This window comes from Pteropus alecto, unplaced genomic scaffold, assembly GCF_000325575.1.
Source record: "Pteropus alecto unplaced genomic scaffold, ASM32557v1 scaffold110, whole genome shotgun sequence".
Lineage (NCBI taxonomy): Eukaryota > Metazoa > Chordata > Mammalia > Chiroptera > Pteropodidae > Pteropus > Pteropus alecto.
The window spans coordinates 13,379,473-13,395,853 of record NW_006431920.1 but is presented as its reverse complement, the minus strand read 5'-3'; the positions used below and the strand labels follow the sequence as shown (position 1 = coordinate 13,395,853).

At 38.2% G+C, this 16,381-nt stretch overlaps 1 protein-coding gene across 1 annotated transcript in view; it reads right to left on the bottom strand.

Annotated features, from left to right (window-relative positions):
* BARD1 (BRCA1 associated RING domain 1) overlaps window positions 1-9,848 on the bottom strand; it is a 70,952-nt gene extending 61,104 nt beyond the window's left edge. The window contains 2 exon segments of the mRNA XM_006906758.3: window positions 9,511-9,601; window positions 9,604-9,848. Coding sequence (XP_006906820.3) covers window positions 9,511-9,601; window positions 9,604-9,646 — 134 coding nt within the window. The 5' untranslated portion in view covers window positions 9,647-9,848.
* Between the last annotated feature and the right edge of the window lie 6,533 nt (window positions 9,849-16,381).

Sequence of the window (16,381 nt, the reverse complement as noted above, 5' to 3'; positions counted from 1 at the left end):
CCTAGCAATAAGATGCTATAGCATATTTAGTAATAAACCTAATGTCTATGAATAATCGAGCAGTTGCACTAATTCTTCTAATTATTGAGCAAGAATATATTTTTTATTATTCCTAAGACATAAGACCTTGGAAGAGTGAATGGAAAGTATGTGCATGTGTGTGTATTGGGGGAAGGAGCAGGGAGAGGGAAGTGTCAACTTCAAAGGAAGAGCCTGAAGGAAACCAAAGTTTTGCCACCCCAAAATATGCCTCTTAGGGTATTGTTTTTAAGCTAGTTATTAAGAAACAAAAGACCCAGAAAGAACCTTTGACACTCCTCCTTACCTGCCTAAAGGAATTTAGATAGAAAAACCTGCTTCAGGAAGGGAACAATACTTTAGCATCATAATATAAACTAAAGATAACAGACAGACAAGGAGGAATGTAGCAACAAAGCCAGTTTGTAGAACCTTCTTCTGTGTCCCATCGTTTCTGGGTGGTCCAGCAAGAATTTGATTACATGTTTGCTCTCTCTCAGCTACCTGTAAATTGCCTACCTCCCCTTTGAAACCCCTGACCCTTTCTTTCTTCTCCTTTGTCCAAAATGGCAAATAAACCTCAACTGTCCAATGTGTCTTTTTGAGTCTCATGTCTCATGGCTCACTCACATGTACATCTGTAATAAATTTTGGACACTTTCTCTTGTTAATCTGTCTTATGTTAATTTGATTTATTAGCCCAGCTAGAAGAACTTAGAAGGTGGGGGGTGGGGGGATTTTTTACACCTGCAAAAGCTCAAAGGAGATACACTACACAAAGGGTGGCACTGATCTGTGTAAAAGCCAGGCTTTCTGAAAATGCCTAGAGCTTAGATGAGAAGATATACTGAAGTGAAAGAATTTTATTACAGTCGGGTAATATTTATCAAAATTGTAAATGCATCCAACTTTACCTCAACTATTCCACTGCCAGGAATTTATCCTGGAGATCCACTTGAATGCTTGCAAAACTGAAAATTCAAAATGCCAAAGGTATCTAAACAAGATACCAAAGCTTCCATCAATTAAGATATAGTAAGATTGTCATATATATTTTTAAAGAAATCAGAATAGCATAAGAATGTCAAGGGTAACAAGGGATGCCTGGCCATCAAAATAATAATTGAACATTTTATACTTTTAACTCTATATCCAGTCATTTTCAAAGTTAATATATAATAGGTAATAAGAAAACTCATCTTTCAGAGTGGAAAGTTAGGAAGCTAATAAATGATGTCTAAAATGGAAAAATATCAAGAACTAGCAATAAGAACATTATCTGGAAATGCAGAATGCTTGAACTAAAAAAGACGAAAGAGGTTGTGTCTAGAGTATAGAACTCAAGGGTGATACGGAATGAGGCAAAAGAATATTTTCATTATAGTCTGTCCTACTGACCTTACAACTGTGTTCATGTATAATTTTAATTAAAATGTTTTAAATGTAAAGGCACTTGGACAAGAATATTCACTCCAGCCTTGCTTATTACAGCAAAAGTCAGGGAACAATCTGAATTTCTACAAACAAGGAAATGGTTAAATAAGTCATGACACATCACCTAATGTACGATATCCTCTCATCTGAGGTATATAATACTTATATAGAGAATTCCTTAAAAGATACATAAGAAATAGTGAGTTCTTAAAGAAGGAGACTCAGACCTACTTGTCATTCATTAATGAATATTTAATGACTATATACCATATTCTTTTAATTTTTTGGCATGTGTATATTACTTTCAATTTTCTTAAAACTCAATACTAGAAAGTTCTTCACAATCTGGTAACTCACAAGCCAGACAACTGTAGGGGTACAAAAATAACTTTTCCCCCACCTAAGTTCTTCTAGCTGGGCAAATATTCAAATTAACATGAGACAGATAAATAGAGAAAATGCCCAATATTTATTAGGGATGTACACGTGGAGGCCGGATGAGACATGAGACCCAAAAAAGACACACTGGGCAGGAGAGGTTTATATGCCATTTTGGACAAAGGAGAAGGGGGCAAGAGTCTGGGATTTCAAAAGGAAAGTAGGCAATTTACAGGTAGCTGAGGAAGAGCAACCATGTGGTAAACAAATTCTTGCTGGGCCACCCAGAAACAATGGGACAAAGAAGTAAGTTCAACAAACAGGCTTTGCTAGACTTCTTCCTGTCTGCCATACTTAATTCATGTGCATTAAGGCAGCGGTCTCCAACCTTTTTGGTACCAGAGATCAGTGCTCTTATGAGACTCCAATGCCTGATGATCTGAGGTGGAGCTGAGGCGCTGATGCTAGTGCTGGGGAGCAGCTGCAAATACAGATGAAGCTTTGCTCCCTCACCCGCTGCTCACCTCCTGCTGTGCGGCCCGGTTCCTAACAGTTAGACCAGTATGGGTTGTGGCCCAGGACTGGGGACCCTGGACCCCTGTGCTGAGGTGAATATGCTATGGTTCCCTCCCTTAAGCAGGTTTTTCTATCTGAATTCCTTTAGGCAGGTACGAGAAGAAGGTGAAAGGTTCTTTCTGAGTCTTATGTTTCTAAATAACCAGCTTAAAATCAATACCCCAAAAGGCATATTTGGGGGTGGCAAAACTTCAGTCCTCCTCACAACCTCACTGTTCCTCAACAAAAACTCCGTGCTCTCATCAGACCAGTGTCTGGAACATTTCTCTAATATCCTATGTCCAACAAGCCCATAACTGCTCCGACTTTTCTTTCCCCCGATCCAAAATATACTTCCGCCACCCCCAAAACTATTTAAACCCAACACATTATCCAAAAACTGACACTAATAAAAGTGACACTAACCAAGGAAGCACAGGAATTCTTGGCTTTTAGTTCCCAAGCCATCGCTTACAGAAAATCTGTATCCTGCACCAGACACGAAAAGAACACAAAAATCTTAACTTCCACAGCTGAAAGTCTTTTTCAAAAGAAAGAGTTTATTAAGCCATTGCTAACAAAAAAGAAGACAGGTCTCGGAGCATGGAATCTAAAACACCAGCAGTGTGGCCAGGTAGAAAAGACAGTCCTGTCTCTCGTCCTGAGTTTTGCAAGTGTTTTCACATTTTGCAAGTGTTTTCACACATCGAGTAGGGGGTAAAAAGATGTAAACCATTCTGAGAGAATGCACGTTAGCTACAGACAGAAAAGAGGGGAGAAGGTGAAGCAGAGTCTGCAGCAGAGTCCACAGAGCTCACATGTAAAGAAAAAGCAGAGGCTCCCGGGGGCCACAGTGCCTGGCTATTCTCTCTTTTCGATAATCTTGGAAATAGCCGCCTGAATTTATAATTTCAACTTACACTAAGAAGTGTGAGCAGTCTGACGTTGGTTTTGCACTGCAGTTGTTAACTGACTCTTTTTTGTCTCTTCCTTCCACCCTCTGGCCCGCTATAATTTGGGAAATCTCAGAATTTTCTCCTTGTTGACACAAAGCTGACTGAGTCATACTCTTTCCTAAGGAGTTTATAATCTAGCTAGGTAGTTTTATAAGTTATTATATGACCTAAAAGAGTTACAAAATGCTCTGAAGTTCCAGAGAGATGGCACCTTAGTTGAGACTCTGGAAATCAGTGATGAAAACAAAATATTTTGTATTTTTATCTGCCCGATTTTCCCCCTCCCCCCTTTTTCTTGTCTTAAAATATATTGTAGCCCTACAGACAAGACACTTTCATTTTTTTTTGAGCTCCCCAACCCACTATTACCTACCTAATATGGTGCTTTACAAAGAGCAGGATTGCACACAAAAATGCCTTTATACAATTCTATTTGATCCTTCTCCTATTTTTTGTTTGATATACATACATATTAGAAAGAAAAAAAAACTGAAAGAATAAGAAAAGGTATTTGCATGGTAACAGGATTTTTGTACCTTGAAAATTCAGCTACTCTTACTTCTTCCCACCTTCATTCTTCTGTTACTTTATGTGCAGTTGATTTAGAAAGCTCAGTGTGGTCAGAGGATTATAACTTAGGGAAGAACTAAGTAGTGAGAACAAAACAATTTTTTTTAAACAGGGTCCTACTGATAAAAAAAAAAAAATGCTTTGCAAAGAAAAAAAAGAAAGTAAATTCAGTTGAGAATACAAGGCGGACCTATTTCTTAACTGAATGGCTCCCTAAGCTTCCATAAGACATCAACAGCTATTTAATATTAGGCAAGATAACTACCACAGTGCTCTTATATTCTAGAAAATCTCCAAGGTATTTTTAAGTGTAGAGCGACATATTTAACACTAAAATACACAGGTTCTCCAAGCCAATTAAACAACTTGTGTTTATCTTTAGGAGAATGAACAAAATTGTTAACAAGTAAGGGATCTGGATAATGACACAGAGCATCTTATTTTGCATAGTTATTTTATATGCCAGATTCAAGCACATCACGTGAGAACAATAAGAATCATGTCTAATTATTCAGTGTCAATAACTACTGAATAAATCAATGAGTCAAATATCTCAAAGTCAAATGGACAACAGAATTCTATTAATGACTGTAATAGAATCTACCATGAGAAAGATAAGCCACAGAGAAAATCATGTACATTCAATTCAAATAGTTTGTTATTCTATCTTCTATTCCCTTTCCTCTGAAGCAAAATAGTAACTGCAGATATTCCTCTGTCCTTAAGGTTTCATCTCTGCCACCTGATGCTCACATACTGAGTTGATTTTAAGGCTCAACAGTGACATTTGTCTTAAACTCTTGTCCCTGTTCACTTCCAAAAGTATGCTTTCAATTACCATCTATATGCAGATGGCTCGAATTTCCATTACCAGTCTAAAATCTCTCCTCTGAGCCCCAAACCTGTAGAACAGTAACTTCACTTGTAAGACCATTCCCCATGCTATGGGGGACAGTATTAAAGGGTGCTCAATATGTCTGGTAAGTTTCTCTAGTGGTTACAAGCCATAAATAACACCAAGTATGTGTAGGCCTGTAATGGGACTGTTCCTGTCCTGGTTCTAGCTCTAATTCTCAGAGGGTAAGACCTGTACCTTCTACATAAGCCCTGAGACCTCAGTCACTGTTTGCTATGTGATATTAACCCCAGGAACCTATGGAACACTCTTGGTGACTCAAGTGAATTAACCAGGTCCTTCTAGTATTTCCACCTGCAAAGGCCCCTTAAATTGGATCCTAACTTAACCTAAATAAATTCTTCCATGTGCTAATTTAACAAACACTAAGAAACATGGCTAGTACTGTGGCTACAAATGTGAACCTGTCTTTGTGAAATGTGTAGTATAAATAACACCGACATCAATCAAAGAATCGAAATTCCATGTAAGTAAATAAATCCCACAATTTGAAGGGATATGATACATACTGAACACCAGTGATTTGTGCCCTTTTCTGTGTACTAAACTTCAGAAAAAAAGTTTTGATCAGGATTTTGCATCCAGTGACACTAATAATTTTGGAATCCACAAACCAGTGGGAGCCTTAAAAATCAATTAGTCCATTTTCCTCATTTTATAGATGAGGACACCCGAGTCTCAGGAAAGTTACACGAATTGCTCTCTTTAGGAAGTAACTACAGGCACACCTTGGAGATACTTCAGATTTGGTTCCAGACTACCACAGTAAACCATCACAATAAAACAAGTCAGAATCTTTTTGCTGGTAGAGGGTCTTGCCTTCAATTTGTTAAAAAATGCAACATCTGTGGAGTGCAATAAAGCAAGGTATGCCTGTATCTGAACCAACCGCACGGTCTGTTGTTAGGCTATTAATCACTCTATGATTTGATCTTTTCTTAATTCTCTGCCCACCCAACTGACTCTACTTTTATTCTACAATACTTTTTAGTATACTTGCTAATAATCCCCTATCTGGCTTCATCTATAAAAATCCATCCAAAGCCAAATTCAAAAGCCCATGAAGCTGTCCTCCACTGGCTCCATCCAAGTACTCTTCTCTGCATCCCTTTGGCCTTCATCATAATTTACTCTGAACTGAGTGTACATTTTATCCCTTATAATTAAGCATATGCTCCTTAAGGGTAGAAAATGTCTCACCAGTACCCCAGCGATTGCTTGTTAAATAATGAATGAATAACCATCGCCAGAGCAAATCAAAGGCAGTAATCCCATTTAAGGATCAATGGCTAAACCAATGCCTCTCAATATTTGAAACTCCTGAAGAAAGGCAAAAGCTGAATGCTGGAGTCAGGATCTATCCTTTTTTTTTACACTCATATAGCACTTAGAACCTAACAGGCACTGTTCTAACTACCTCATAAATATTAACTCGTGTAATACATACAACAACCTTATACACTAGAAACTAATTCATTTTGCAGATGAAGAAAAAGGAGCATGCGAAAATGAAATAATTTGTCCCAAATCCCTAAGTCAGGATTTGAAGCTTAGGTCCAAAATCCATGCTCTTAACCACTAAGCTATACTCACTCTGCCTCAAAACCTGATTGCCTATCAAATGACAAGAGATAATTCAGAAAAATAAAATCATCTATCCTAAAAATCACAAGCTTACTTTTTGACATTTTACTAAAAGCTGATTTAAAAGGTGCTAAGAACTCCAAGTTACAATTGTCATAGATGCCACCCCCCCCCAAAAAAAATGTCAAGGTACTCAATTATTTTAATTCACCAAACAATATCACGACACTTAGGCTTTTACACTGCAACTCCTATTATCATTTCCTGCTTCCTTTTGGAACACATTATTACTATGCTTTCTGATAACCTCTCAAATGATAGTCTTCCTGTCTCATTTTCCCAAATTTTTAAATAGCTTCTATCTGGTTGTAAGGCTTGGACCTAACACAAATGTCACGTCTGGCCTCTTGAACAATTTTAGCAGCTTCACCTAGGAGCCATACTAATGTTAAAGGTCAAAAAAAGATGCCCTATAATGTACCAATCCACCCTCACCAGCAAGTAATGAATGCTGCAAGACAGACTCAACGTGCTACACAAGACAGGTGACAGCTGGGGAACATGGGATAGATGACAGCTGCAAACTGAACGTGAGAGTAATCCAGGTAATCACTAGTCCACTGGGTAGAACTCTGAAACTCTGTAAAAGGACATACTGACACATAATTCCTAATACTATGACATTGCTCTGAATGGTGGGTAGCAAAAGCAAGAAGCAGGACATGCTGAGTTGCTCCTTTCCACAATGATGTCAGACAGTTGCTAGGCAAAGGCAGAGGTGAAAAGAATGTTGCTTTATCCCCCTATGGGTAAGGAGCAACTGGCTATGCTTTATTCACTACAGATAGTGCCAAACGTGCAGAGGTAACAAGAGAGGAACACAAAATCATTTCTAAATATCAAATCTCATGTGATAAAAATTTTATACCAAAAAGGATTTTTAAACTTAAGACATTTACCTATTAAAACAGAGTTTAGCTAACTATTGCCTAAGTTTCAAACCAAGCCAGTAGGCTGTTTTTGTACAGCCCTTGAGCTAAAAAAATGTTTTTTTACATTTTTAAGAGTTGTAAAACAAAAATATTAAGAACAGAGACTGTAGCCAGCAAAGCCTAAAATATTTACTATAAGACCTTCTACAGAAAAAGTTTGCAGAGCCTTATGTTAAAATATGCATTCAAAGAAACAGTTGATTTAGTTAATCTGTCAGTAGTTCATATATTTATTTTTTAAAAAATCGCTGCAGTTCAACATCGCTCTCCAGCCAAATTGTATTAGAAGTCAGGACCTAGCTATTGATGTCTACTTTCAGTCCTGTGGCTCTTATTGTCTGATCACTTCAGAAACATACTTGATAGGGAATAAAAAGTGAAACTTTTTATTCAACCTATAGATTATTCATATGTCACCTATAAATTGTCTCCCCCAAACCATTCAGCAGACTATGCCGTCTTGTATTTTTATAAGACACCTAATACTTTTATTCTATGACAACCACCACATTTAACACTTTACATATATAATTTCAATTAGTTTCTTCCCTCCCATTGAATTTTACATTCATAAGGGTTGGAATTTTTTTTTGTTTCTTGTTTTTTCCTCACTTTGTTCACTAAGAAATTCCAAATGCCTGGAACATTGTCTGGCACTTTGCAAGTGCTCAATATATATATATTTTTAATTTATGAGCACTATCATAACTCAGATAGGAAAAGTGAGGCACAGAGAGGTTGAATGACTTGGGCCATTCAATAATGTCAAAGCTGGAACCTGAAATTAGGCAGCTTGACTGTACAGTCTAAGTGAAGCACAATACGGCTGCCCTTCCATACAGAAATGTCTCATCTAAATGTCTAACTTTGGTTGAATGGACTATTCAGGCATGACGATTGCTCCTACATAACAACGAGCAGAGTTAGTTTTAAATTTCTTATTCTCATATGGATGATCTCTGTCCTATGAGAAACACACAACTCTGAATGTCTTCATGTACTCATCCTAGCGAAAGTTCCACTTTTCTAAGGAGTGCAACGATGTTATTTTGTCAAAGGTTTTAAAGTTTTTGTAAAATGAAATGTAAGTGCAAAACTCTGATAGTTAAGTCCTTTTTTACTTCTAGAGAAAAAGCTGCTTTGTTACTTATACTTTATGTATAACTCAGTTCTGCAAGTTGGAAATTAAGAGGGAAAAAAGCAAAATGAAATCTAAAAAAGAAATATGGTCGGGACAGCTACAAGCAGAGAGAAAACCTGCCAGAGTGATAATGATGCAGAAATCCTGAGTTGTGCACAGAGCAAGTGTCAATAAATGCTTTTGGAAGAAATGAAAAGTGAGACAAGCCCTTGTTGGATTTTATAAACCTTCTGGGTTTCTACACTAGGAAGAGCTACTGGAAAAGGAGAAGTAAAAAGTACAGTCATGAAAATAATGTTTTCAGATGGAATGAAAACCTTAGAACTCACATGGTGTTACAGCATAGGGAAAATAAGAAGCGAAAACTGATAATAAGTGCATTTCTAAGAGCTGGAACCCCAAGCCATACAATCTTTTGACCAATCCAAGGAAATGAGAAACTGAATGGCTGTCTTCAATCTACCTCCAGTTAGGGTCCCCAAAACTCTCTTTCCCCCCGCAAAAAAAAGCTGCCACGGAGAAAAGGTCAAAGAGGCCAGCTAAGCAAAGGTAAGAGCTACTTCAAACTTAGCATCCCACAGTTTAAGATTCTGGAATTGTCACAAGAATCCGGGATCCTGTGAAAAGTGCAGTCTCTTAGCTCCGCCCCGGCGCTACAGATTCAAACTCTGGAGGCGGGGCCGGGGATCCGAATTTTTAACCACACCTTCAGACGATTCTCAAGCGCGTTAAAGTTCGAGAACTACCATCTCTGTTGGGTTTGGTGCCAGAAAAGGCTAGAAAGCCACCCGGGGGGATAATTCACACCAGATCCCTAGGCAGGTACTGACTCTGCTGCCCGCCCGATTGCAGGACCGCAACAGAAAGAGACTGGAGGTTTGAAAAGATCTCCCGCCCCACGGGAGCGAGGGAACCCCTGCCTCCGCTGCCGCCCTCGCGGCAAACCCCCCGAAGGTCCATCTTTACCAACGCGAGCAGCGCAGCAGCTTCTCCAGCCGGTCAAGCGCGGCGCGGCTGTGGGCCCAGGCCCCGCCACTCGCCGGCTCCATGGCGGGTGCGGCTGGTTCCCCGAGCGGACCCTCGGCCGGCGGTTCCCCAGCATCGCCCCGCCTTCGCGGGAAAGGCTCCTCGGAGAACGGGCGACAGGGCGAACTCGGAAAACGACCGAGACGCCGCAGGCCTGCGACAGGACCCCCAAAGTCGGGTCCCAGCGATTCCCGCCTCTCAGCCCGCAGGACGCCTGAGGGACGGGACCAATGAAACGCGCCAGAAGTCCCGGCGCGCGGGACCGGGAGGGGTGGGGCCGCGAGCGCACGCCTAAGGGCTGGTGGGCGGGGCCTCAGGGAGGGGCGGGGCTGCGGTAGTACGCCTGAGTTTGGCGGGAAGGGGGCGGGTCCAGGGAACGTCCCCTCTTGTAGGAATAAAGGCAAGAATGAAAAGTCCTCGCTTTCCTGGGACCCTCAGCCGAACTTAACCGATGAAAAATCACAAACCGAGGAACGTTTAGTTGAGCGTTATCTGTAAGGAGTGCTGTCTTGATTACTGTCGAACTTGGAAACGCTTCGCTCATGACACCAAAAGTGGTACTCTTTTATTTCTAAGAAAGTAACATTTTTCTCCTCTCTACCCTAGCTTTTTGTCTTTAAGAATGTGTCTACCCTCCTCATTAGGCTCTTTCACTGACCACCATATTTTACAGATAACATCTATTGAGCTCCCCTCCACTCTCCACATCAATCCATTGTTAAATCCATGTATTTTCCCCCATAATCTCAAATCTGCCTACGTTTTTCCATCTTCACAACAGGCCCAGTTGTCTCATCCTCACCTGGCTTGTTCCCATAGCGTTCCAGCTGGCATCCCTGTGTCCACCCAAGTCCTCTCCGATCTTTAGACTACACTGTAGCCATCTAAAACATTTTTAGATGTTTTATAAATAGAAGCAGAATTATTCAAATTACATAATATCTTACAGCGCTTTGACTGAACAATGATAGCACACTAAGCTAACCAAATATATATATTTTTTAACTCAGAGATAGCCAAGTATTAATTAAATTAATACTTGATTATTAACCTTGTTGAGCCATTGCTTACATTTTGCAGGGCCTCAGAGGAATCAAACTCTAGCAAACTTAAAATATTAAACTTGGAGAGATGCTATTATGTGTTAAGGAGTAAATTAGGGATTTCAGGAACCAGATATATAACACCCACTTACAATCCCACTTCCTCCACTAAACAATTGTGTGATTTAAGGGCTGATGCTTGGTTTTAATGGAGATAGGATATATGTTTTTGAACCAACTCTTCCTCTCAGCCCTGGATCCTGAATTTAAAGAGCCATTTCTTCTTACCATGTACATACATGTGTGCAGGTAAAAGATGGGCAACCTATCACCAGCGTTAAATCCTGGAACTCTGGCCCCAGGGAAAAACTTCCCCCAGGGAAATCCAGTCCATCTACAGGGTCTCAGTAAAGCCATAGCTTGGAGTATTAACAATGTCCTCTTTCTATTTTAAAAAGGGCTTGATGGTATTTTATTTCACTTTTCGTTTCTTTGTAAGGATCTTCTGAGTTAATCAAAGTTTAGTTTTGTTGTTCTATTTCATGCCTAGTCTAGTCTCCTCCTCTTCCAATTAAGGCAGTATTCCCCCAGTACCTTACTTAGAATTTCAAAATTATTCATCCTACTCCAGTGTAACACTATGGTCCTGGAGGGATTCTGAGGCTTACAAATTGGTTTGCTTGAGCCTGTTTACACATCCTTCTCTCCATGCCCTCTACCTCGCTGTTTTTATTACAATACTACAAAGGCATCTCTGACCTGGATCTCTTTACTAATCTTCAGGCTCAATGTAATGGTTTACTGAAAACAGTCTAAATTTTCTTCTTCTGTCGTGAAGTGTTTTACAAAGTAGTAAATCTCATATTCAGTTGGATAAGCATATATAACAAGCAAATGGGACAGATATAATACCCAGACTCTCCTACCATGAATGTAGAACTCTCTCACAAATTCAACATGTACACGAATTTTTCTCTGGCTTTTAATTATAATATAATAGAGTGGGATTGACCTCTTGGATTCTTTTGAATACATTGTCTTTGTCAGATGTAAACTCTGCAAGGATCTCTTATAAGAAACCTAGAATTCCCTTCCCCCAAAAAATGTATCTTGAAAATAATTGATAAAGAGCAATCAAATGTGGCAATTGATGTAGTAGAACAAACCTCCACAGCATCTAGAAGTGTAGTGTCTGCACTCTACATGTGACTGAGCTAGTCATTCTATGTGAAAATGCCATTAACCTAAGTTAAAGTCAAGCTCTGTGCTATTTTTTTCTGGAATCCATTGTGGCATAATGATTAAGTACATAGAGCTCTGGAGTCAAGCAGAACTGGGTTGAAAACCAAGCCCTGCCATTTCCTAGGATTTCATCCATAGAAACATGTTTAACCTACCTTGGAACTCAGTTTCATCTTTTGTAAATTTAGGATTAATTAATAACCTCATAATCGTAGGGTTGTTGTGAAAGGAATTACACATGATGAAACTGTTCTAAACCAGTAGTACAACACAACCAATAAAATCTCTTTACAATGGATCATACTGAAGTGTAAAACATATATTAAAGCTTAACTCACAATGCTTAATCAATTTTTTTTCCTTTTTAGTACTGGTTTTAGCTCTGTCGAGTTGCACTAAGCCAGTTATATTTGCTTTAAAATTGTTTTATGGAAGATCACAATTTCTGAACAAGAAGGAGCCACTCATTCTCTGACTATTGGAGCAGAGATACTTGCTGTAGCAATTCCTTTGCAAATATGATGCAGTAACTCTGAAAAGAAGCTTGACTTCTGATTAACAGTCATAATCTGTTTTAGTATCATCTCAAATAAAATATCCATTGGATTCCTAATACCATCCTTAGCATGATATAAGGACCTGATAATGCAAGTCTTTATAGTTTTTTGTTCAATTAACTTGGAGAATTTTTATCTACAATATTTTATTCCTCCTTTAAGAGCAAAAAACTTCAGCAACTAAAAACAGTAATTTTATCCTGTGTACTTAAACAACTTATATGGAATAAAACAGTAGGCCTAAAACTAATCAGTACCCACCACCCATGGATGCCATAGTGATTAATGTGGACCCCTTCTTGATCAGTACAATTGTACATATATGTATTGAGCAAGTTATTGGCTGCAATGGACTATACTGAACTGTTTTGACAGGCTGAACTCTCTTTGGCTTACACATGTAGACAGTCTCAAAGTCGCGTAGACCTTGACCTTTACTGAAAAATTACCCAAGTTTTAGAAGCATCTAGATATTTTGAGATAATTTTTGAAAAGATGTTAATTCCATTCTTATGGCCACCTGACAAATTTCTGTCGCAGGATTAAAAGTAACCAGTCATGGATATAGTTACATTAACATGTCCCTACAGCAATGGCTTTAAAAGTTTTGGTATCTTCTGTATTTCCTGATCATTTATCAAATTCAGTCTGACACGGATATTTCACTGGTCATTGTTTTGTTCACTAGACTTCAAAGTTCAGCCCATTCCACTGCCTTTTATTGCTTGCTATTTTTAAGGAGACACCTCAGTAGAAACCCCCTTTTTTTTCTGTACAGTGTAATTACTGAAGCACATAAAGTGGTTATAGCTGGAATTTATCACTTTCAGGTGGAAATACTCCCAGCCAAATAAAAGATAGAGTAAGAATGCCAGAAGCAATTTATAACAGGTTCACTGACATTTTGTGTTGAGAAACTACCACTGAATAAGCATTAAGTCATAAATCTCTGGAAACGTGATTAAAGCAAGCAAGTTCTTCTTTGAGGGGACACGGTAATAAAAGAATGCAGGAAAATTCTGTTGACAAAAATCACCAAAAACAGCTGTCAGTAAAATTTACAAACAGCTTGTTTTAAACTCTGTTGAATTCTAGCAGCTGTTTGTTTGCACATAAAATGTTCATTTAGGAAATGAGCATTGGCCCTAGTTTGAGTTCCATTGTGCTTCAAAATTTTGTAATCAGTTTAATCAAAATTCATGCAATAATTTAAATTTCTTTCAAAGGACAAGTGAGGTAACCAGTCTACAGTCATGTGCCACAGAGCGACATTTCAATCAAGGATGGACCCCACATACAACAGTGGTTTATAAGATTGTAATGGAGCTGAAACATTCCTATCACCTAGTCATGTCACAGTCATTGTAAAGTCAGAATGTAACACGTTACTCACATGTTTGTGGCGACGCTAGTGTAAACAAACCTACTGTACTTCCGGCCATATATAATTATAGCACGTAGCATTACGTATAGTACGTAATGCTTGATAATAAGAAACAACTGTTACAGTTTTTGCATTTTTCTATACTATCCTTTTTATCATTATTTTAGAGTGTATGCTTTCTACTTATTAAAAAATGTTGTAAAATAGTATGTCTGCTATGTTGGCAACAGCCTCATACATCTTTCGTTTACCGCATCTATTGATTGCATCAGTTTCTCTTGTGCTTGATTTAATTTCATGTTTTAGAAATTTAGTATAGCGTAAGTATACTGTGTTTATAAAGTCTACGGTAATATCCTAGGCCTTCACATTCACTCACCACTTACTCACAGTTGCCCAGAGCAACTTCCAGTTCTGCAAGTTCCATTCATAATAGTCGTCCTATCAGGTATACCATTTTTTATCTTTATATCATATTTTCACTCTACCTTTTCTATGTTTACATATGTTTAGATACAGAAATACCATTGTGTTACAATGCCTATAACATTCAGTACAGTAACATGCTATACAGGCTTGTAGGCTAGGAGCAATAGGATATACCATATAGCCTAGTTGCCTAGTAGGTCAGCAGTCCCCAACATTTTTGGCACCAGGGACAGGTGCTCCTATGAGAATCCAATGCCTGTTGATCTGAGGTGGAGCTGAGGTGATGATGCTAGTGCTGGGGAGCAACCGCAAATACAGATGAAGCTTCACTCACTTGCCTACCACTCACCGCCTGCTGTGTGGTCCAGTTCCTAATGGGCCATGGACTGGTACCAGTCCACAGCCCAGGGGTTGGGGACCCCTATAGTAGGTTATGCCATCTAGGTTTTTGTAAGTGCACGTCATGATGTTTGTACAATGATAAAATTGCCTAATGATACATTTCTTAGAACCTATTTCCATCATTAAGTGGTTCATGACTGTATTTAATTATGCTTTGTACACCATATGTGTTCAGTAAACAGGAACAAATAAGAAAAATATATTCTATTGTTTTAAATTTCCAGAAAAGGGTCTATAAAATTCAATTTTCTCACATAATCCTAACGATCACCTAATGATACAGAACCATTATCTCTTCATTTGAAAGAAGAGGAAAAGGGCTTTATGTTGTTTAATAACTATCTCAAAGACACACAATTTATAAATGTAGAACAAAGAAATAGATCCAGTTCTGCCTGACTTCAAAGCCTAAATTTTAAGCATCTACATAACCAAATTTAACTCAGTTCAACACCAAAGGACATTATTTAAGGCCAAATCAGTTGAAATACCAAAGTGTGCACTGATTTTCAACACAATTATACGTTGTAAGATTACAGAAGTTTAAGTTTAGGTCTCTCCCCTCAGAGAATTTACTGTCTGGTTGTAGACAAAACTAATGAAAGAAACAATACAAATAATATGAGACAGATTATAATCAAGTATTCAACTGTATGGTGCACATATAAGTAACATAAGATACCATAAGAGAGAATGCTTAAAATTGCTTAATGAAGATTAGAGTGATCATGGATATCTCTAAAATCACCTTCTGAGGGGGAAGCTAGCAGAAATCAACACATAATGGCTGAAATAATTATCTGCTCATTTATGCTCCCTAAGAGAGATTTGAAAATGTATTGCTTAAATTTTCAAAGAAAAGCCCCAGATGAGTCAAAGCAAAAGGAGTAAATTAAAGAACTAAATTATTTTTTTAACTTGCTTTTTTCAGGGCAATTTGATCCTAAGAATAAAAATTAAGCCATATCATTAATAGTAAAAACACACATTTACATAGCTTTGGCACTTACCAGTGGTATGTAGTAGCTGGCTTGTATAGGCTCACAAGAGCCAAAATTAAACTTTTAGGAATTTTACTAGCTGTTTGTTAAACATAACTATTATTAAAAACCATATTATTTTAACTTAGAAATAAATAAATTATTTCTTAAAGCAAAGGTAATTAATATTCAAAACTCATCACTTCCAAGATATTGTATTGCATTTTCTTATCTAACCTCTTGGTGTGATTTACATTTTGTTTCTCTCTCTGCGGTGGACATGCTATAGTATATACTGGTGTGCTCTTGAACATTTCTTGCCAATGCCACATTCAGTAACATCACCCAGGTAGGTAGCTTGAAATCAGCCATGGTAAGAGCATTTACACAATGGATATTGGCCAAAGCTATACCTTAGGGCTTGATATATTCTCTGGTTGGTTGTTTATTCTAGACTTAGATGGTGATGTGAATAATTCAGATAAATACATCATGTCTGTAGCTCTTATATTGCAAATAGGCATCAAAAAATAATTTATTCTTCCTGTATTCAAAACTGACATCATTGAACAAGTTTCATTTTTGTCTTACTCATTAACATGAATATCAACATACGTGTCAGAATTACATTCAGAAAGCCAGTTGTTTAACATTTACCAGCCCATCACTGCATCTACTCATTGTATCAGATCAGGTATCTCCCCCGCCTGCCCACTGTGGAAGTCTTTTAGGCTGTATTTCACATATTCACAAATGTAGTGCTGTAGGCTACAA